Source organism: Mercenaria mercenaria, chromosome 17 (assembly GCF_021730395.1).
Source record: "Mercenaria mercenaria strain notata chromosome 17, MADL_Memer_1, whole genome shotgun sequence".
Taxonomy (NCBI): domain Eukaryota; kingdom Metazoa; phylum Mollusca; class Bivalvia; order Venerida; family Veneridae; genus Mercenaria; species Mercenaria mercenaria.
The window spans coordinates 46,354,217-46,378,536 of NC_069377.1; the positions used below are offsets into that span (position 1 = coordinate 46,354,217).

Here is a 24,320-nt window from a genome sequence, read left to right on the forward strand (position 1 = left end):
CACGTGACGGATCCCTATGGTTGCCTACGCAATCAGGATAGATTAGAATAAATTAGACACAAATTTAAATTCCAAATACTTGTCATATGCAAATGTGAAATTAAAACGTTTTGAACTCCGCTTTAAAAATAATTTCATTATTAAAGGTTAATAACAACATAAGACACATAAATGGAATAAATGATAAATATGAACGAACTTCTTCTGGAATTCAGTTTATAGTATCATTATAGTTGTCTACCCTAACATGGGCTGGTCTAGGCTAGTATGTCCTAATGAAGGGGTCTGCACAAATTAATTAGAAAGTAGATATATTAAAGTTTATGGGATATGCTCGGAATTGTTTTAGTACTAAGCGTTCCCATCCAGGAAGATATACAATGAATATTGTCATATATATACGTTTATGGTTTAAAATGGCGTTTATGGCGTAACATTGGAATATAAAGCGGTTAAATATGGTTTGAATGGCGTTAAACAGCGTTTTCATAGTACAGTGTATAGCGTTTGTGATTTTAAATATTAAAATTGTGCGTCTCTGGTATATGGTCTGGTCATACGTTAACTTTAACCTGTAACGGTTGTCTCTCGGCTGCTTCGATTCTCCTATATATACCTTAGTCAGGGCTATTTTCATGGCAAGACCCTGGTAAGGTATTTCATTGCGCCCGTTTACTTCATCATTTTTTTCATTTTTTTTTTTTTGGTAATTTTACATGCATAATAACGTATGATGTACATACTCGTTGAATTCGAGCTAGTATTAAAGTTAGTCATTCTTACGTTTTTCTCAAGGCTCCTTCTATTTTATAAGCGAGTCATAGAATAGAGCCAAATGGTTTTTTACAGGTTCTTATTCTGTATAACTAGTCTTTTTGTTCCTTAAATAAATCTTTAAAACAGAATATACTGCATAAAATTTTGCTTATATGTAACTGATCGCCTTAAACCGAGTCAAGTCTCATTATTTACTTTTGGACAGTAGCCTCGTTTTGCGTGTTTACACGGCATAAGGCCACACCAAATTGACTACTTGGTCAACGGATTTCCCTCTTCATTTTTTTTTTTCAAAAAAATCTTTTTTTTTTTCTTTTTTTTTTTTTTTGGAAAATCAGCTTCCGCTCGCTTCAATTTTTATAGACTGCTTTCAAAATTTCAGAGCGGGCTTTTCACAGTGTAGCAAGAGAGATTAATAAAATTTGATCATAATTGTCCATTTACCCCAGGAGAACATTTTTCAACCTCTATATGTGTCTCCACAATTGCAACAGATGCAAAACTGACAGCCGATATGACAGTTAGATTGTGGGGAAAATCTGGGAAAGGTCAGTAGAAAGAGTTTTCTTCTCAAGACGAACATCAAAATCTCGTTATTTAAAATAGTGTCATCAAATAATAATTGGTGACAAGAATAAAAGTTTTGCTGCGATGCTTAAAATACACATACAATTCTATCATCAGAAATTTGTTGTGATTAAACATTATCAATTTTCAGCAAGACGGCAGTAGGTATTGTTTACAAACTGCCAATTTTGCTAAATCTCTGATTAGTCATAAAAAAGTTCTATCAAATACAATTTCTAAAATGTTGATCAGATTGCCAATCAAAATTATACTGGATTCGAGTGAATTTCAATTTCGGCAATTTAAATACTTTTTATACAGATGTGAAGAATTACGAGGGGCGTTCAATATTTATAGGCTATTAGCTTTGTATCGGGAAATATGCACGAGTTCTTCAACAGAAATATTGCGCGACTTTAGGGTCGCAGTATTCTTCCGCTGAAGAACGAGTGCATATTTTCGATGCAAAGATAATAACCTTTTTATTACATACGCATCTACAAGTATAAATATTATGTAAATATCATATACATGTTCAATAGCCTGAATAGGATTGACAATACAGAACTAAATAGAAAAAATAGTGCAACAACACACACTGAATTACGTCACGAACTCGATATGAAAGTCAGGCGTCAGTGTATGGAAAAATATTGACGTTTCCGTTACCAGTGTAACTTAACGGGGAATAAAAACGAGTATGTAATAAGTAATGTTACTCCGTATGTAGTTCCGTAACCGCTGGTTATTTTTAGATGCGGTTTTCGGCACATTATAGAGAAATTTATCGGGAACACAATACTATATAAATTATGAAAATCGACAGGTTCAAAGTAAAAAATATAATTTATATAGCATTGTGTTGCCAATAAATTGCTCTATAATGTGCCGAAAAACGCATCTAAAAATAACCAGCGGTTACGAAACTACATATAGTGGACGCAACTTGACCCCGATGGTTGACCTTTGTATTATAATACATAATGAAGCATAACCTATTATAGAAAAGGTGTGTACGTGAAACGCTGTATACAAACTCATTACATATAAATGCACACGGCCACCCTAAGCACCCCTTATTTTTACAATGAAATAATCGATATGAATAATCAGCCTAAGGTCAACCATCGCGGTCAAGTTGCAACTACTATACCCGCTTAGCTCTCATGTTGAACAATTCTCGGTAGGGAGAGCGGGGTCGCGAGTTCGATCCTCGGGCGGGGCGTATGTTCTCCGTGACGATTTGATAAAAGACATTGTGTCTGAAATCATTCGTCCTCCACCTCTGATAATTCATGTGGGGAAGTTGGCAGTTACTTACGGGGAACAGGTCTGTACTGGTACAGAATCCAGGAACACTGGTTAGGTTAACTGCCCGCCGTTACATGACTGAAATACTGTTGAAAAATGGCGTTAAACCCAAAACAAACAAACAAACATACGGAGTAACATTACATATTGAACGCCCCTCGTAAGTTCTCTTCCATGAATCCATGATGTGCATTTTTTACCTTGAAACCGAAAATGGGTAAAAAACGTGATAAAAATTGAACAAGTCGGTTGTCTAGTCTGGTTGTGCATTTTTAGGACAAATATTTTAGTAAGGGCACTGGAACTACATACATGTACACGTACGGTTGTTCAAATATGAATGCATCTAAGCACATAAAAATGTATCCTTGATAGATTTCAATGAGGTCCCCTCGAAGTATTCACCTCCAACAGATATGCAAAGTTTCAGTCTTCTAATCCAGTCCTTGAAGGCATTTTCATAGTCTTTTCTAGGTATACTGTGAAGACACTGGAATATTGCAGAACCGAGGTGTTTGCGCTGCACAAAGTTTCGACAAGAAAGGTATTTTTTAAGCCTTGGGAACAAAAAGAAGTCACACGAGACAAGGTCAGGCGAATAAGGAGGGTGAGGGAGCACAACAATTGTTTCCCTGCTTCAGAAAGTCTTGTACAATAGATGCCTTGTGCGATGACGCATTGTCATGTAGCAATCTGACATTGGCCAAACCAGTTGCGGGTCTTTGATTTTTGAAATATTTCTTCAGTTATCGAAGAAATTTAGTCTTGTAAAACTTCGCATTTACGGATTTGCCTTTAGGTACAGCAACCTGAATGGCAGGACCCTGAGTTATGAAGAATATGGCATACATTACCTTTTTGACACTCATGGTCCGCTTTGCAATGCATGGTCTTTTGCCAGACTTTGTTGCCCATATTTTGTTCTGAATCTTTCGTTTGGGCTTGAACCCATGTCTCGCCACCATTGACGACATTTGCGAAAGACCGTGCATTGTAATTTGGAAACTGTTTAAGCAACAATTTTGCAAATGTCACGCGTGCCTTTTTCTGTTCATCTGTCAACAGATGGGGAATCCATCTAGTACAGATCTTTCTCATTTTCAAATTACGTTTCAGAATTGTATGAGCTGCTCCTAATGAGATGCCAACCATACTAGCTATTTGCCTAGCGGTGTATCTTGCATCAGTAGCAACTATTTCTGTCACTCTAGCAACCATCTTGGCAGACGTTGCTGTTTTCGGCCGACGGCCATGTGGTGCATCTTCTGTTGAAACTAACCCACATTTGAATTTCTTAAACCAACGAATAACTGTCGAAAAAGACATTTCATTATGCCCATAAACAAAACATATTTCAATAAAAATGTCTTTACACCCTATGCCAAGAATACAACGATTCTTAATATAGGACCGTATTTCAACGGCGTACGCTGACCTTTTTCCAACCATTTTTGTATTAGTATACACGAGTAGGCAAAGTTTAGCGAGCGATAGACACAGCTAATGTGAACGGATTTTAATGGGTGTGGTATCAATGTAAAGCTAACATATTTATCTACCCGATAATCTTAATTTCCTCGTGATTTTCGCATTATTGAGCGAGATAACGTTCTAGATGCATTCATATTTGAACAATCCTCGTATTTGTATCATACAATCTGACATTTGTAAAAAAAACATGTTTTTTTAGTTTATTTAGGGTTCAAGCCTTTGACATCCGCATATTTACCTATTCCAAGAATTATGTAGACCCAGAGACATAAGATATTTTATGCTTGTCCTGCTTTTTACCCTCATAACTTGTAAGGAATAAAGTATTGTTGGCATAACTTTGATCTTATGTAATGGTATATTGCTTCTATCAGCTATGTAAAATGAACACAATCTTTCGGCGGAAAAGGGGTACGCACATCCAAGAAAACTTGCATTAAAGGCTAAAATTTTTATTATTTTCAAGTAGAATTGAAATACAAGAATATTATATTACAGCTTATAGATCTTTTTTTTTCTGATTTGTTTAATGGGTATAATCAGATCTATTTATCAAAAAGAAATGAACGTTAAATGTTAAAACAAAGAACAACAGCAACTGCAAAATTAAGTTGAACTTACAAGTGAGAAGGGCCATCAGTGGATGATCGGTTTTCTGGCATCTGGCGAAATTGCATTGAATTTGACAGACACTATAATATATAGATCATTGGTACCTAATGTACTGGGGAGGTGCTTGCAGTGTTTTCCTTATATATAATGCTTTCTGTTCTACACTACATGAGAGTAACAATTTTCTTATTCTTATGTAGTGAGATAAATTCCCAGAAGAAACACTTTGTTAATGTGGCTAGGGCACTGGTTTGCCTAGGATACAAACTTAGCCAACACATTAGTTCTATACACTGGGCAAAATAAAGAACCCGGGACTCTATTCGCTAGAAATATGGTTTAATTGTCAGATTTTCTCTATCCGCCTGCTGTCACTTCAGCTTGTGTACATCTGTCACATTACAATATAGCGCGTCCCGATACTGAACAGGAAAAGAAACTATAAGGAAACTTAAATTTATAAATTTGACTTGTTTTCTGCATACCACATTACAATTGAAGAACTTCACGTGTTAAATAAAAAAATTTCGATCAACCGTGTGAAGTCAGCACTCCAACAATAACTGTTTTGTACAAAATTCACGTGCACGTGTAATTAACGATTTTCTAGTCATTGGAAACATTGATGATTGACCCACTGGAAAAACAGCATAAAGTTAAAAAATTATAGTTGGTTGCATGGCACGACTGAAGCGTACAATTGGGATGTCACAATGCAACAGACATGCAGAAGATATAGCCAGAATTTCGTGCAAAGTGGCAATTGTGGGAGTACTGACTTTACGGTTGTTGATAGAGGAACAGTTTTGCTCACAACCGGTTAACGGGTGCAGCTGCTCTTTATGCCAGTAAATGACATCGATTATAAATGTGGCATTTTATTGCTCTGTTGTCAGAAAATATAAATGTAATGTCATATAGTTTTAAGATAATTTTTGACCTTCCGGAATTACGCAAACTGGAAATCATTTCCCGTGTGATGCGATATTTTGTAACACGTAATGAAAAGTTGATTGAAAAATTGTTTTCATATAAAAGCGTTTCTCGTTTCCCCCCAAACGCATACTAATTAAGTTGATCTGTAATACTCCTGAAATTGCGTAGTTTCGCAGAAAGAATAATTTATAAATTCCATGTCCAAAATGTATCTGAGATAACATTTTCCTAATTATTTTAATTGAATTATTAAAGCCCGATGAGCCACTTGTGGCAGACAAGGGGAACCGAAATTGATGACTGACAGAATATTGGCGGTTCAAACATCAAGCAATTTATGCCTAATATTCAAAGTAGAAACAGCCCTGACTGGACAAAGTTAGAAAAAATCTTTCATTCAAAATTCATTTACTTTGTTAATACAATGGATCATGAACATAAAGCGAGAACTTTGACAGAAATTTTAAAGGAGTTAGCAGAATCGAGCGCCTTCCACGGAATTCCAAAAATTGCCTCGTCACGGCAACTTCCGGTAAAAATATTATGGAGCATTGTGGTACTCGCTGGGGTGGGCGTCATGGCTTTCCATCTTACGGAATTATTCCAGTAAGTATTTTATTATGCATTTAATTTTAGCTTTGTATGAATCAAAGCGAGGGCGAAATTCGATAGGGCATTTCAAAATCCATATTTAGGGAGCAGTCGCGGAGCCTTTGAGAAATTTCTCTACAGTCAAGAGGCAGACAGTTTAAACTATATTAATTGGGACAAAATAAAACAATTGTCAGCTCAGTACCAGTAGTGTTTTAGATTCAGAACATTTGCTAACGGAGCTGCACTGGACAGAGTATTATTACAGAATCGCTAATACTGATACCAGTATACTCATAACTAAGCTGTATGTCTCTTACACTTTTGGTTCGAAAACTGCAGGGATATATTTGTGAGGCAGCCATCCAGCTTTCATGAGGAGGTCGGTGGCACAATTCATGTGCAGCCGTTCCTAAAAATAAAATCCAGAGATTATCAGTGGGTATGCGTCCACTGTATCAATATGACTTTTAATCAAATAAGCAAACGAAATATTTTTTGTTTTATTATATTTATTGATAGTACATATAGTCTTAAACACTGGCGATAGCGATAAAACGACTAAATGCTGTTTTTTTTTTCTATTTTTCCCCAAGGACATTTTATTCCAACCCTATTCAGACCACAGTATCATTGGACTTCAGTACTCTTCAGTTTCCAGCAATATCTATCTGCAACATGAATCCCGTCAGAAAATCAAAGATCGGATTGTCTCCGGAATTTCGGGATGCAGTATTCCCAAAGGTAGAACTTTACTGTAAAAACAAATTTCACATTAATGTAACTGGTATATTTTCAAATACAAATCTTTAGCAGCAATATTTCAGACATTTACAGGCCTGTCCGGCTAATTTGGCCTACCTCTGTGCGAATAGACAGCATGGTTCTTTAACGTGCTCGGTGTACAATCCGTCTTTCCTGGAAAGAACCAGTACTGGCCTTTTCCTCCGAGACTGCTTCTTTTGAGTTTTCAAAACAGCCCTTTTCCGGCGTATTAAAACTTATTCTGAGATGTAGGCAATATTTTGACATCATGGCACCTCAAGATAGTTTATAATGATGTCCTGTTAGCGGCATGTTTTAAATCTTCAAAAAGAATATGACTATTGCAAATGAATTTGTTTTCTTCATGCATTAATAGCTGAAATGTATGTCCTGTATTTTTCATTTTAGAAAAGAAGACGCCCACGCTCTATTGCATCGGCCGCGAAACGCCAAAAAAGGGTCCTGCGCGATTTGTCAGACCAAGGTGGTCCAAGTTTTGAAAAGCCGTACATACCCTCTGGCCAAACGTATGTATTTTATTTCTTATTCAAAATTCTGAATCAAGATTACTACAATGTGTCACAATTGATTTGCAGCATCAATTGTGATACATAGAGAAACAGGAACTTGCAACATATCAATGATAATCTGTAAATTTTCTCTGGAAAGAAATAATATCCGCCAAACCAATTACACAAGTATTTTGAAGCGTGAAGCGCCGACAAAACGGAATAAAGAGCGCATACAAAACAAGACAAATAATTCCTATATATTTTTTTTTTTTTTGCAAAATGCTTGGCCAAACAACCATACAAAAAAGCTCATGAAGTGCATACAGATTTTTTTGGTATCCGGATGCCGGCGACTATATTTGATAAGCTGTAAGATTTTTTTTATTATCATTTTCATCATCACTATTATTATAATCATATTCATTATTTTTACACCACATTTATATAACATTCTTTTCATGCACATGTACACGTTCAAAAGTTCTTTGCAGCCTGAATGCATTCCAAAGTCAAAACCTGCCTTTTAACATTACAGTAGGGGGAAACTTCCCGTTCGGGAAGTCAACTACTGGTTTTTTCCCATTCTTTCTTGATACTAAATATAGTAACTTTTCGTCCTGTTCGAGAAGTAAAAATCATCCCTTTTTGACTTGTTTCATTCAAAAGGTCCTGTTCATAAGATTATGCATGGTGTCATTAAATGAAATTCACCACTGTAATTTGAGAAATATATCTATAATTTTAATATTTCCCAAATTGAAATCTTTACTTCCCGACCAGGGATCTCATTATAGACCTATAATGAATTGCTTGTTTTCAGAAATGTAAAAGTTTAATGTCTTGTGATCTCTACGGTGATATAATGGTGTTGGAAATCACATGGCGAATTGTAATTCGTTTCAATATGAATCAACGATAAGTTATGTCTTTTTAATATGTGAGAAATATATAAAGTATAACCATATAGTACTGTTTCGCCCATCTTCTTCATAGTAAGATATCTCCTCGATTTTTCTTTGAATATCAGACACAGCCATTCAGCGATTTTTTTAAATTCTAAATTAACTTGTTTTCGACGACATTGTTGCATAGTGTAGTATCAAAATTTGACTTGTTTGTTTTTTATTGTTTTTTTGTGTGTATGTGTTTCGTTTTTGTTTTTTGTTTGTTTTGTTTTTTTCACACAGAAAACGCATCATAAATAATAACGTTACATGTAGAAAAAAATTCAACAAATTATTAACCTTCTGCATATAGATCTAAGTAGAGTAAACATGCATCAAATCATTATATGAAATTATGACCTTATTCTGAACTGTAATATACAGAAGAAAAAAAAACGCACCGAATAATTACCATGTCCGGGAATATAATGCACAGAAAACGCATCAAATTATTACCATATTCGGGAATATAATATACAGGAATCTAATTATTACCGTGTTCGTAATAATAATCAGACAAAAAAAAAGCATGAAGTTTTTACCATGTTCGGGACTGTAATATTAGTTAGCAGATTAGTTTGTCAGATTATTACCTTATTCAGGACTCTAATATACAGAAAAACACTTCAAAATATAAAGTTATCCATAACTGTTATGAATAGAAAAAAAAATCATCGAATTATTACGTCATTACCTTATTCTAAACTGTGTTAAACAGAAAAATCACCACATTTTCCCTTGAATTGAATTTACAGAATAGCAATGACGAGTTAGACGTTAACTTCATTCTGAGCAGTTTTACTCTAGCAAATGCATCAAAATTTTATACCTTAATCCGAAATTTGATATATAGGAATACGCATCAAATCTGACTTATTCTGAACTGCTATATTTTAAAGTGCATCAAATAAATACCTTATTTTGAACTTTTATGATTAGAAAAAAAACGCAACAATTTAAAAAAAAAAAACGGAAAAAAAAAAAAAACAAAAAAACAACAACTTTTTTTCAGCATAGTATACAGTGGCAAAGGATTACCAGAAGACAAAACAGTTGTCGACATGATACCTGCAGCCTATCGTGAGAGAGGTGTGGAGGAATGGATCAAACTATTAGGCATTAAACCTAGCCTAATAAATGAAACGTTCTTTGAAATACGTCTCGAATACATTAACTCCGTTCCGACGTACCGATGGAGTTACAAATACCCGTATCATTCCGATGACAGCGAACCAGAAGTAGGCCAGTTACCGGAAGACGCCGATTACAATTTCACTGAAGAAAACACACTTGAAATAGTGACTGAGTTAGATCAGTTGAACGAAACCGTTATATCTACAACTGAAAGTCCGTATTTGTTTGACTACACTGACACTGACTGGGATATCTTTGATTCCGTTGACATCGATATCGATGTAGTTGAGAATTACACGTCAGAAACACTAGAAATATTGGAGAAGCCTATCGCCAGATTTCTAAGGGATCCGAAGGATAAATGGGACAACGTGATCACAAAATTCAAAATAGCATTCAGGGACGTTTCACCGTAAGTTGCATGGGTTTGCTTCTTTTGTAAAACGCAGTTTTCTTGTGTGTATGTGTGTATATTTTAGATATACTAGGCTATCAGTCAAACTAACAATATTACTTGATCCAAAACCATTACAAATAGTAACAACTTTTTTTTTTTTTTTTTTTTTTTTTTAAGAAATAGGAAACAAAGATCTATATAGTTAAGAAAAATATTACATTCGATTGACATAAGAGATCCAAATTACAACATGATCTCTTTGGCTTCATCTTATAAAGCTGGGAATGAAGAGCAGTCCCATAGTTGAACTTTTTTTTAGCATAACTTCAAACTTGACCATTGACAATCGCACTGTTTTCACAATTGTCTCCGATTCTCTGATTCTTTTACTCGTCTTTCTGAGAGAATTGTTATTCTTCGGTGTTCTAAGTAAGAAAGTCTTTCATAAAATATACGGAATATGACAACAATAGCACAGTCCACGCATTGGCAGTATTTAACCTTTAGCCTAGTAAATTTCTAAAATAGACTGAAAATTAACTGACTGAATAGCAAACAGTGCAGACCATGACCAGCCTGCACGGATGCGCAGGCTGGTCTTGGCCTGCGCTAGTCACAAAGGCAGAATCGCTTGCCACCAGCAGGCTAAAGATTAAGAACGTTATAGTTCTTGGCATTTTCATATTCTACATTATCTATACTGAAGATAGACGATATAAAAAGGTTACAAAGAAAATTGAGACGAAATCAAAAATTAGACTAAAAACCATTTTCTAAGCACAAGGACTGGTCATGATTCTAGTAAAATGCAAAGGTTAAGTCCATGTAATGGTGACACTTATTAATGAGTGCCAAAAGATTTGAAACTCTGCTTTTGAAAATTTAAACTATTCTTTTTATATAGTTTTAAAATGAGTAATAAATCTGATGCAAGAGAAAGGTCTTCTGATTTATTTACTTCTCAAATAATGGTAAATAAAGAGTACAATTTTTCAAGGCTATTACTTTTGTAGTATTCAAGAAAAGAGAACATAAAAAAGAAAGGGATAAATACATTTTCTAAATGCAAAGAAGACTATCATTAATTTAGAAGAAATAATATACCATGTATGTAAAATCTGGCTTTTCTTTATTTTCCCGAGTTATTTGAGAAGCCAGTAGAATCTCCTTTTATCCAAGCCTTACTATTTCCATATTTGATAGAACATAATTATTCGTGGGAATGTCAATATTTGATTATGTGGTGTTCTTTTTTCTGACCTTCAGTGAAATACGCAGGCGTATGGGACATCAGGTGACAGATTTTATACAATACGTCTCATTTGCGAAAAGACAACAGAATATTCCGTGAGAGATTTTGTTTCTGTTTAATGTAACGAAATTATATCTATTGAGCAGAGCAAACCTGATATTTAGCATGAGCACATGTATTAATTAACTATTTGATACTGTTAACAGTTGAGCAAATATCTAAATTTTGAAAGAATCATATTGTTTTTCAACACTTCTTTTCATAAGCAGGTCTTGAATTAAAATTCAGATCTCATCTATCCTGTTCCTTTGAAATAAATGACAACTTCCCTCACATTATCTTGGAGATTTCTCATATCCAGTGTTTTTGATACTGTCAAATGTCAAGTCAATTAAAAACAATGTCCTCTTTCGTAAGACAGTTTTGAAGATCACTCAAAAGAAGTTTATTATTATACTAAGGTCACCACTTCTTTTATCCTTAGAGAATTCTTTGAACCGTTTACTACATCGTCGTATGGTAACTGCTACACAATGGATGATTCCAAGTTCCAGTCCTGGAGAAGTGGTCCTGAAGCTGGTAAATTGTTCTGTTTGTTGATTTAGTTTAGTAATATTTGATTGCAACTATGATGTTCTAAAGAACAAACAATCATTTATAAATGGTTACAATATGTATGCGTCTGCATACAACGGAAATCTAGTTTATACTAATTTATTTTAGGTCGATTGTTAAGCAAATTCTGCAACTTCTATTAATCACTCTCGACACCTCATTCCCTCACGAGGGAATGGGTTTGGCTACAAGTTTTTGCAATATTAGCTTCAGCCCTTCCCATTTCGGTTGCTTATTATCATTGCAGGAAAGAATTTTTGCCCTTCCCAGCTAGTACGTTTGCGTTGTCTAACTCTGCCAATCTTAACACCACTCATCACCGTAGAAACAACAGTAAAATTTTTGCAAGCAAATGGTAGTCACGCCTTTCCTTGTATAGTGAAGCTTGACTGAATGGTAAATGAGTCTCTAGAACGGCGCTGTACGAGTTTTACAAGCGCGATTTTTTCTAAAGTTAACAATTACTATATGAGCCGTGCCATGGGAATTCCAATAGGCTTTAAAAGCGAACAGCTTGGAGCCTGACCAGACTGCGCGGATGCGCAGGCTGGTCTGGATCAATGCTGGTCGCATACCCACTATGTTGGTTTTCTCATGGCACGGCTCATATAATTTTTAGGTATAAAAATGACCTTACATCTTGAAGTGGATGAGTATGTGGAGAGGTTATCCTCGGGGTACGGTGTTCGGATCGTGTTTCATGAACCCGGGACGTTCCCTATGCCGGTTGAAGAAGGTTTAACAATAAGTCCTGGATTTGAGACCAGCATAGGTTTAAGAGCTGTAAGTAAAATTGATCTAATCTGAGTTATAGACCTGTAGATTGTCATCACTTTCTGCTTGTAAATGAAACACTGGCAAAGATTGTTTAATGTAAGGATGCAGCAGCACACATCAGTGGTATATGTTACACCATACTTTTTGCATGTTTACCGTTTTTCATATAGTCGTATTAAATTCAACATTGTTAACTGGCCAAGAACATGCATACTTTATGTTTTTGCCTGTTTGTTGTCAAGATATATGGGTTAATTGATTTGGTGAAGGAACAGCCGATAAATATCAAAATACCAATCGAATGACTATAATCGTGTTTCTTCATTTGAATAAAGTCCAACTGGATACCATTTCTGTTTCAATGACATACACCAGGTGATTGCAGTTTTAAAGATTCCCCGTTTTATCTTGTCAGATTAACGTGACACGCCTTGGAGAGCCGTACGGTCAATGTACGAATTTTGGTAGTGAGAAGTTCCGGCAGAAATACAACCTAACCTACAGTAAAACGGTATACACTTTCAACAGATATTTGAATGATACCGTTCAGAATAAGCTTGTCAAGAAAACATGTGTGTAATTATAATAATAACGATTCAACGTTTGTCCAAACTGACCAGTAGCCTTTTAATATCCGAGTATCATCAGTATTAAGTGTAGCTGTGTGTTCGAACTCTCGCTCGAGGGCAAACTCTTTTCATCTGCGGAAGCAGTCTAACAGGCGTACGAAGTTGGAGGTTTTTCCAAGGTGTCCACACTTACACGCAAATGTGCGGCATTAACCGTCTTCTTGCCACATGACCTTATATTGTGACGATGGTATTTAAAACAAAACAAGATAATGTTAGACAGCTTCGTCAGAATCGAAAACATGCAAACTTTCTTTTTATTTGAATAAGAATGAGCTTTATATCCGCTTCCTTTAAACAGACCTAAAACACTTCACTTTCAGACTTTAAATACATATCAATATTTGATTCAAACTAATCAAACAGAAAAAGTGAAAACTCCACAGGTCGCTCAACACGACAAAAACGAAAAAGGAATGACTACGACGAGAATGCATGATGTATTAGATTATTAACTACTAAAACGTTTTTTTTTTCTTGAACGATAGGCGTGCCTAGAGTTTTGTCGTATAGAAAATGTGATCAACAAGTGCAGTTGTATACCCAACGAGGCGCCAGATATAGACTTTGGAGAAGACGTGGACGTTTGCAACAGCAAAGGTGGCACATTTACTTATGAGTCTATTTTCTTGCTTTATGTACCATTACAAATCATTTTACATATGTGACAATTTTTACATTTTGGGGTCCTACAATCATTTAATTAAACATATCCCATTTTCTACTGAAACGTTGATATGGCGTCTTACCGTTACTTTCTTCTGCCACGCCTGTCTGCAGGATTCTGTCCGACTGTTAATGAAGATTATGTCTGGGGGAAGCTTGTATGGCACAAATGGTGTAACGTTTTAGTGCCATGTACTGGCATCCACACGGACAGACACACACAAATCCCGTCGGTGAAAAGCTAGCTCGTCACCAAAGATGATTTATTGCGCCTATATACTGTCATTTTACTCCAATGACAATTGACAGGTTTACAAATTTGCATATTAATGGAATTACTTCCCTTTATGCATTCAGTAATCGTTACATTGGTTAGAAATAAGCAATTGTTAAAGGAGCTACAACTGTCTAAGATGTTGATTTAAACGTTATAGTTGTACGCGGCTGAGTGAATAGAATCAAGCTATACTAGGAAAGACCGTTCCAAAATCGTATGGTTATCGAGTAAGAGGTGTTTAAAAGTGCCGAATGTGAGATTACGGGATCATGTAGATCAGGTTCCTTGTAGAATGGATATGGTCAACTGCAAATTCTCCATGATCACGTTCCAGGACTGAACTGTTTTCATATCTGTTTTTTTTTTATTTGTTTCGCAAGGCTATTAATTGTGTTCGACATGTTTCTGCAATGCGTTGATTGTAGTTATATTATGTGTCATTTTATATACATTTCACATTTTTGTGTTTTACAAATATTATGTTTCCGTTTCATGTTTAAGAGCTACCTCTGGCACACTGTCCTATACCGTTTCAAGTGTAAGGGCTGGCACCTGCCGTGATAATTTTTTTCATGAGTTATCTCCCCTGAAAACTAGAAAAAAAAATTTTTCTCAATACCGACGGTGTCAACTTCAATACCGATTATCTCCCCTAAAAATGATAAAATTTGAAAAATCTCTTGGTGAAACGTTTTTTAATTTTGAATGTCTTTAAAGTGACCAAATTTCATTAAAATATTACCATCCAGTTACAAGATATGAAATATGGCTATTACACCATGTTATCCTTAAATGTGGTACCCATTAAGCTACGTGGTGTTTTTGCTTCTGACCATTTCATGGTGATATCCCATTTTGTTTTTTATTTGTTTTGTTTTCGTTGCCTGTTTGTTTGTTTTTACTTTTTAGCGTTTCAGTGTAAGCACACTGCATTTTTCTTTATCATGGTCCTTTCTACTGGATCTTTGTTCTTGTTTTCATTCTCCAGAGTCGCTTAGTTTGGATTTACTATTACTACTAAGTAAAGTAGAAGAATTAAGCTTTTTGATGTGTTATATAAAAAAAAAGAGCTATATAATTTTTTTTACAGACGAATTGTGTACTTTCGAGGTAGAGCTAATGTTGGAAAATGGAACTCTTCAGTGTGATTGTATAAACCATTGTTCGTAAGTAAATCTAGAGTGTAAGTTTTTTTTTTCAAGATACTCGCCGCAATTTTGATAACTGTACAACGTACTTATTTTTCTCTTAAAATGAAAATAGTTTTGATGACTTATGTCACCTTTCTTGTACTTACATATTCAATTATGTTCGAACTGACATAGCTAAACCTTGTATAAAGACTGCATTTGATAGCTTCAGTTCTAACAAGACCCGATTGTTTTCCTAATAAACAAAGAAGACGGGAAATTGTGGCTTATCATGCAACAACTCGCAGTTTAAAGCGTCAAACGTCATAGCGGTATAACCACAAACTTTCCGTCAGCCATCCAGCTGGGTGGCTTACGTCCATGAAAGAATTCAAAACAACAAGCGAGCATTTAAATCCACACCTGTATGTTGCAATATAGTGAATAAACAGTTCGAATAACACAATTATATATAAACAATTATAATATTTATCATTTCAGAGAGTTTGTATACGGTAAAACCATCTCGGGACGACTCTGGCCTCATAAAGACTATCTGGTATGCCTTCTATAAAACTTGTTCTAGCACACCCTGAACCAGAAGTTCAGAGAGTGCTATTAGTGTAGGCTGATGATCTGTTGCCCATCGTCCTGTGTCAGTCGTGAAGCGTCAACAATTTTACTTAAATATCTTATCTTAAACCTGATTGGTCCGAATTACACCAAACTTTGCCGATAGCATTCAGACAAGGGCCTCACTCAAGTGTCCTTAAATGGGTTCGCTTTGTCCCGTATAGGAGGCGCTAAAGTTAAAAATAGAATGATTTTTAAATTTCTCCATCACATGAACGACTTTATGGATAATCGCCAAACTTAGTCTGTAGCATGGTTGTGATGTCCTTATGCTGGCTCATTATCAAACTTGGTCTGTAACATACTTATAAGGTCCTCATTCCAACTGTTCAAATGGTTCCATCTGGACCTTTTAAGGGTCAAAAGTTTCGTAGCGTTTTGTCTCCTAACGTTTTCTCATAATCCGTAAGCTAATTTCATTTTGGTAAATTCAGGGAAAAAATGTACTAACGTTGTTTATGTAATGGGCCACTTTTACTATTTTTTTTCTTTTGATAATTTAATAACATGACATCAATTACCATATACCCTTGTATTACTTGGCATTAAGCTTTGTTTAAAGCACTGTCTGAATCATTTTCAAATTTTCTATTACCAACGCAACCGCTTGCTAAAATGTGAGAGTGTGATCATCCTGTTGAAGAGTCTCTCGGGTAGAAACAAGACGGTACCATAAATTTGAGTATATTTTTTAGGGTAGAGCGGCTTTTCAACAGTATTTTGATGGCGTTTCATGCTCCATGTAACTGTTAAATGCAAGTACCATTATATCTATAATAATACGGGATTTTAATTACCATTTAAAAGATTACGAAACATAGAAAGCATCTTTAATAATACACGAACAAGGAGCTGATTCCGTTTATCAAAGATATATGTGCATCTTAAGCTAATTTTAAATGCAGTGTCATAGTGGAACCTGACTTGTGTAACTGAAACACCTTTAAAAGACTTTCCCGCATTAACCTTTAGATAGATCTTCACCAAACTTAGCCCGCAGCATCCTTGAAGATTTGTAATAATGGTTTCGCTTGACTCATTTTAGGGATGTCAGAGCAACTTGTGAAAACAAAAACCTATCCGTTTGATGGATCGTCATTGACATCACTCCAGATTGTTCAAAAGGATTCGCTTGAATCTTTTAAGGGGTTGCAAGAGCTAAAAGTAAAACATATTAAATTACTTCTACTATTAAATGTATCTTTTTATGACCTTCTCTATTTTTATCAGGTAACTTTTATTCACCCCTTTAAGGAGCCACCGGGACTGAAACAGAAAAAAGTTTAAATGATTTCTGTTTATAAACCACTGTATGTTTCTTCGCCAGACTTGGTCTTACCGTTGTTCTAAGGACTTCCCAATTTTGTTCAAATTTCTGCCTTGACCCTTTTCAGGTAAAGATATATTTTTTTAAACAGCTAAGAGCTTCATTAAAACTGGTCTGTAGCATACTTGTACACATCTTTCTCATTCTATACACGGTCCACCAGAAAGTAGAAAATCCTTATAACAACTTCTCCTTAAGAACTGCTTGACATATCATCATTTAGGTAAGAAAAAAAACAACAACGTTAAACGGCTTTTCGTACGAACTATTATCATCTTTCATAAAAATTGGTAGAAAAATAAATTCTTGGTCTTTATTACACATTATGGCTTGATTTTATATACCAGTTTATGTTAAAATATTATGATAGTGGGGGCATGGTGCTGTCACTTTATAAATCAATTAACACATGGTAAATGCATGAAGCCCCCTGCTGGATTAGCATTGGTGTAGAATAGATGAGTCAGAAACACTAATCGATCAACTTTAAATTCATTGCGGATTTAACTGCTTAATTTTGATTACATAGGATTAACTCTCAAAAGGGAAAGTTTACATAACAATTTACTAAATGAGAAAATAAAGCAGATCCAAAATGCCACTGTCTATTACTCTATGGTGTCATTTTCTTTAAAAACTGACCAGCTTTGGTGCATTTTGGGTTCTTCGGTCGAGGTCAGCTCAGACCTAGTCGTTAGAGATATTAAGGATCTTACATGCCTGCCTGTGTGAGACGGGTTTTCCCCTACCCGAGGGACAGTGTGGAATGGATAACAGAACGTTAGCGAGGTTTTTTTGTCCAACTGCTGTCCCGAGGGTTGGGAAAACAGCCGTCCTACATAAGCAGACATGTTAGATCATTTTTCTTGCCTGTCATGTTCAAAATAGTTCATGGAGACAAATAAAGTTGGGTATTTCCTGACATTATTTATATAGTTTATGACGTCACAATAGTAAAAGCAATTGTTCTGGTTTGATGGTCCTTAAAGAAACGTGTCTACTAGTGTACAAGAGTGTTTTTTGTGTTTAGGGATATCATGGATTTTACGGTACTGTATAAAGGATAGGTAGACCTAGATTATTTTTGCTTTTAAGATTTTTTTTGTATAAATTTCCACCACATCCATGCATGCATTGCCTTGCAGATTTAGAATCTACGTACATTCTGATATACAGTACAGTTTGGTCGCCAATAACGGATCACTTACGGGTTTTTTTTAGCGATAATTCATTAATGTCACAAAAACTGTTTATCAACTGGTCTTCAAATATGCATTATTATTATTATTATTATTCCCTTATTCCCTAATCTTATAAAACAACAGAGAAACGGGTAATCCTTAGTCAGAAATTAAAACTTACAAAGTCAGAAGGTAATGGTACTTCCCCGGCAAACGATTTATGCCCATGATTTTGACCTCTTCTTTTTTTTTCATGTCCTTGACAGAATTTGATATATATATATTTTTTTTCGGGGGGGGGGGGATGTTTGGGGATTGTGAAAAAGAACATTTAATATATTGGTATCAACCAATTTGATGATTAGTTATCTTTTTCTGTTTGAAGGAAAAGATTATAATGAAAGATATGTGTGCAAAGAATCTTACATCACTGGCAAAGGCATGCAAACAAGTTGACGCGAAGAATCAACAGTTCGATTACGACAGGTAATATTTACGCAATATTTGCTTGTTTGTGACAAAGATACTTATATACGACTCGGCTGTAATGGCACACCTAGTGCGTTAATGTTTATAAAACTAGGTGCACCATTGTAGCCAGAAGGTCCATCAAAATGGCACATTGGCTTTATCCTTGGGGCAGTTATGACTTAATAGTGTCATTTAGACACAAAAAGCAAGAACGCATGTATACACATCTTTTACAAACATGCGCTGCTTTGCCAGTATTATGATGTGAAACTGTCCTTTTTTTTAAACACGTTTTCGGCAGAAAAAATTACAATGATTTTGATACACTTTACTATTGCAGTGAATCTATTAGTTTATTTTGAGGTAGCGTTACATGTTCCTACTTCACGATCTTCAGGTACAGGAACAATTTTGTTAGAGTTATAATCTATTTCGAAGATCTCAATTACCAGAAGATAACGGAGGAACCGTTTTATACCGTAAGTGTTATATTTTTCAATCCATGATAAGGCACTCCATAATGAGAAAAACAAGTTTGCTGATTTGTAGAACATTACAATTGTATATATTCACTAGTAATACCGAATATGATATTCAATTTGAAGCCTTTCCCCACAAAACTTTCTACTGCAGGAAAGTGTTTGAATTTTTACTGATAACGAAAACGATATCTATGATGGCTTATTTCTGCCAATCACATATTCACTTATAAAACATGCTGGAATTTCACCGTTTTGAAACTAGAGGGACAAAAGCTGTAGTGTGTGTTAAACTATAGTTAAGAAACAACATGACCCGCCCGCTTAGCTCAATAGGTAGAGTGCAGAATTACGGATCTTAGTGTCTTGAGTTCGATCCTCGGGCGGGGTGTATGTTCTCTGTGACGATTTGATAGAAGTACATTGTGTCTGAAATCATTCGGCCTCCACCTCTGAATCATGTGGGGAGGTTGGCAGTTACGTACGTAGAACAAGTTTGTACTGGTACAGAATCCAGGAACACTGGTTAGGTTAACTGCCTGTCGTTACATAACTGAAATACTGTTTAAAGACGGCGTAACTCACCCCCCCCCCCCCCCCCCCCCCCCAAATTTTTTTTTTAAAAATCGTAATATCTATTACTGCTCATAAAATAAACAAAATGTTTGTAAACATAGGCGGTTCAAAATTGAATAGGACCCATTTTCAAAACTAATGACAAAATACAATACATATCGCACATTCTTAGCCCTAACTAATCTATAAACCGGCCAGTCTAATTTATAAGTACAACAACATTGTTGACCCATTTAAACGAGGAATAACTAGCACAATAGTTAAACTATAGTTATAATAGTATTTGATCAAACTAGATCGTAGGCATTTTTTTTCTAAAAATGTCTTGTCTGGCAAGTAGAAGAGTTTCATGTTACGCACCGATGACAACAACAGATTACCTTGGAGAACTCACATATCCCAGCTGAGGATAGATGGCATTCAGTTCTTTATTATGACATAAATGACTATCTGATGACAGAGATATCTGGTTAATGTAAGTGAATATGTATAGGTAAGAGGTTCTGATAACCGGGCGAAGCCCGGTTATCAGAACGTCTTACCTACTTATTGGCAAATATGTAGGGGTGAAGAAATCTGACCTTCCTAATTAACCATGAAATTGCTGTTGTCAAACAAATTTGTGTCTTTAGAGGTAAGCTGAGTGTGAATTCCGTCATTTATTTTGTCTGTAATTTGGAGCCAAAACAGATGTGAATGTCTAGCAAAATGACCAACTGTTTTCAGTTTGTTTCAAAGGATTATGTTGAGCAAAGAGTCATTTGTTCCCTAGCTAGCTCTTATAGTGAAATGTTTAAATAAATATTTTCACACTTCATAATATCAGTATGTCACTGCATTCCTGTAAAGTACACCACAAATAAATGAGTCTGATAAATAAATTGCCTTTATCACTTGATTGTGGTCTTATCATGACCTTCGCAATTAAACCTGTCAGTTAAAAATTATGAAATAAGAACCGGGTTCTTACTGAATTTTTGGGGAAACATGAAGAACGCAACATTAAGAAGCAGTTTGCCAATAAGTGGATGACAGAGGTAGGCACTAACAGGCAGTTTCGTCCTGTTTTAATCGGTAATTATCTAGATAACACGAAACTTTTCTGCTTGCCAGATAACAACTGAGTTAGTAACATTTTTGAAGAAGAAAAAAATGTGAGAAATATGTGGCTATGTGGTTGGCAGAAATATGTCACCGTGTGATTTGCGGCAAAATGTATGTAATTCATCTTGTATTATTTCCCATGTATGCAATTTATTTTGTATTTTATTTTCCAGACTGTACGTTTCATATGTGATATAGGAGGTGCCATGGGACTATTTATAGGAGTTTCCATACTCAGCTTATTTGAGGTTCTGCAACTTATTTTAGAGCTCGTTCTTTACTTGAAAGACAGAAAGCTGAACGACGGACTGAGTCCGGTCGAGCAAAACAGTAAAGCTTGACCTTACTAATACTCGTGTCATTGTGGAGGGCACAGGATTTATCATAAGAGTTTTAAATGACGTGTCATTGTATACAATACGGTGTTTAACATAGGACTTTCAAATGCCATGTCATTATAGAGAAGACATTGTTTATCATAAGTGTCAGATGACGTGTCAGTGTATACAATACGGTGATTAACATAGGACTTCCAAATGCCGTGTCATTGTAGAGAAGACAGTGTTTATCATAAGAGTGTCAAATGACGTGTCATTGTACAGAGAAAACTGTTCATAAAAGTTTCAATCTGAGCACCTCGACAGGTAGACTACGTTACGTGCTGCACGAGGGATCGGGAAATATCCGATATTTCACTATAATAAATATAAGTTTGTTACATTGAAAATGATTTTTGTAAATATCATTATACATGTCGGAAAATTTATTCAGTATATATTTACTTAAGTTTAGTGACGTGTATAACTATGAAGAAAGTTGGGTGGGGGAGGGGGGAAGGAGGTTAAAGACAGATTTTTTTCTGACATATGAGACAGTTTATTTAGGAAAATATAAATCCTGTTTAAAGTTCATAGAAGGAAGTAGCGCTAGAAATCACTCTAAACTGTGTAAAAGATCATAAAGAGATTTATTTAGTATTCGCAAGGCGAAACCCACTACGAAAAGGGAAGTCACAAAGGGACACAACAGTCTTCAATATTCTGGCTTTAACCCGACAAACGGAACATACACGTAGTATCCCATAGCCAAACTCACATTTCTTATAATGGTTGATGCCTGTTAAACAATTTTAGACACTGTAACCTATATTATGCATTATTTTTAAATTATTTTAATCAAAGAACTGTCATTATACCTTTTTATTTTTTTCGTTTTAAGAATGAGGCTTGAATTACTGGTGGAATTTCAAAACAATTTACAAAAAAACCACTACCACCTCGCTTTAAACATAAACGAAAGGGGTAATTTGACCATAAGTCACTTATCCAGAGAAATCTTGACCATTGACCTTGTTTCTGACTAAGTCTGGTATTAGAAAGCAGTTTATTTTTTTAGAGTAATGTAAAGGTTTCAATGCTTAACGTAAAAGAATCTTTTAGCAGGGATGTTTAGGTAAGAATAATGAAGTTCAGCTTGTAAACATGAGCACGAAGCACCCGAAAAACAATGATGAAGAATATTTGCATTTCAGTCATATCGAAAGAATTTCCAAGTTACATTTTCTGTATTATAAATTATACTTGTATTTTTTTTTATTTTCGTATATATGTGATTGTAATTTAGGTGACTTGAAATATATATATATAAATATTTGCATAATAAATGTATTAATGATCTCTAGACTTGATTACTTGTTTGTTGTCAACTTATTATCAATAAACTCGTTATTACAAGGGTCCGTATAAAATACAGTTATTCTTTATTGCTTGACGTGTTTAGGTATCATATAGGGATGTAACGATACGATAGTCTCACGATACAATACATATCAGGATACAGATGCAACGGTAAGGTACATATCCCAATACAAATTTAGTACCATAAGTAGGCATTTATGTGACAAAAAAAAACAGATGCCCGAGCCCACCCTTTGACCCCTGACTGTGACGTTGACCTTTGTGATAGAGGAACCTGGGTTCTGCACATGACAGTCCGTCTAACTCAGTTAAACATTTACGCCAAATGCATGTCAAAGTTATAGGCCAGACATGATCATACATGACCTTTGACTTCCAAAGGTGACCAAGTGACCTTTGAGATAGGCAACTGGGATTTGCGCATGACACTCCGTCAAACTGAGGTTAAAATTCCTGCCTAATATATACAAGATTGCTCCATGCACGTTTGAGCAATGGATCTGAGCAATATAATAGAAGACTGAGTTTGACCGACTCTGTCTATGAGAGATAGTGAAATGTGCAACATCTCTCACGCCCCGTAGCACCGACTTACGCTGATTCTATTATAGTTCCATGATACAACAGGTCAGAGAAATGAAATGCTACAAGAAAGCAAACTGGAATGACCTGAAAAATGACTTAGAAACGTTTTCAAAGCAGCTTTTGTAGCAAATAATACAGAACCCAATACTGCATGGTCATCATTTAAGGATGAGCTAAACCATCTTAGCTCTGTCCACATCTCAACTAGATGCACTAAAGTCCGTCGTGATCTCCCATGGGTTACCCCTGCCATCATTGGGCAAATTAGGAAACGGGACCGTCTTTTCTTCAAAGTTAAAAGGCCAAAGTCCCACTCTCACTCCGAAAACCTGGTTTATGAATATATAAACACTCATCAGTTTAATATCCTTAGCCCTTATCAACATGGTTTCAGGTCAATCTATCTCACGAGTTTCTCCCAAGAATTCAGTGACAACTTAAAAATAGGTCAACAAACAGATATCATAGTTATTGATTTCAGCAAAGCTTTTGATAAGGAAGATCACCATAACTTAGTCCATGAGTTACAAAGATTAGGTGTCAACCCACAGGTCACGTTTTGGGTCAAGTCCTTCATTCAGGGTCGCACCCAGCAGGTTGTCGATGGTCACAATTCAGACAATCTCCCCGACATCTCCGGTGTCCCTCAAGGCTCGTCCTCGGTCCTTGTCTTTTCCTTTACTACATAAATGATCTGCCTGAAAGTGTTAAGGACAAAGTGAGGCTGTTCGCAGATTATACCATAGTCTATATTACCGTCAAATCCATCAGTGATGCCCAAGCCCTACAGGAAGACCTTTAAGCGTCGAAGCCTGGGAGTCTGATTGGTCCACGGAATTCAATCCAGACAAGTGTGAAGTCCTCAGAATCAGTAATAAAAGAAA

The 24,320-nt window shown here is 35.5% G+C and overlaps 1 protein-coding gene across 1 annotated transcript; it reads left to right on the forward strand.

The window, feature by feature from the left end:
- The first annotated feature begins 6,064 nt into the window (after window positions 1-6,064).
- Window positions 6,065-22,823, forward strand: LOC123536830 (FMRFamide-activated amiloride-sensitive sodium channel-like). Its single transcript, XM_045320300.2, has 14 exons — window positions 6,065-6,300; window positions 6,882-7,029; window positions 7,459-7,577; window positions 9,519-10,052; window positions 11,304-11,384; window positions 11,774-11,868; window positions 12,524-12,687; window positions 13,097-13,192; window positions 13,799-13,910; window positions 15,344-15,419; window positions 15,885-15,942; window positions 18,910-19,010; window positions 19,393-19,474; window positions 21,328-22,823. The coding sequence occupies exons 1-14, from the start codon at window positions 6,119-6,121 to the stop codon at window positions 21,493-21,495; spliced, it is 2,016 nt and encodes a 671-aa protein (XP_045176235.2). The 5' UTR covers window positions 6,065-6,118; the 3' UTR covers window positions 21,496-22,823.
- The last annotated feature ends 1,497 nt before the right edge of the window (window positions 22,824-24,320 follow it).

Excerpts from the sequence above, each read along its gene's own strand:
- LOC123536830 (XM_045320300.2), top strand. The coding sequence starts at position 6,119 with ATGGATCATGAACATAAAGCGAGAACTTTGACAGAAATTTTAAAGGAG. Across the intron at positions 11,385-11,773 it reads AAAAGACAACAGAATATTCC|AGAATTCTTTGAACCGTTTA; the intron begins GTGAGAGATTTT and ends TTTTATCCTTAG. Across the intron at positions 15,420-15,884 it reads GATTGTATAAACCATTGTTC|AGAGTTTGTATACGGTAAAA; the intron begins GTAAGTAAATCT and ends TTATCATTTCAG.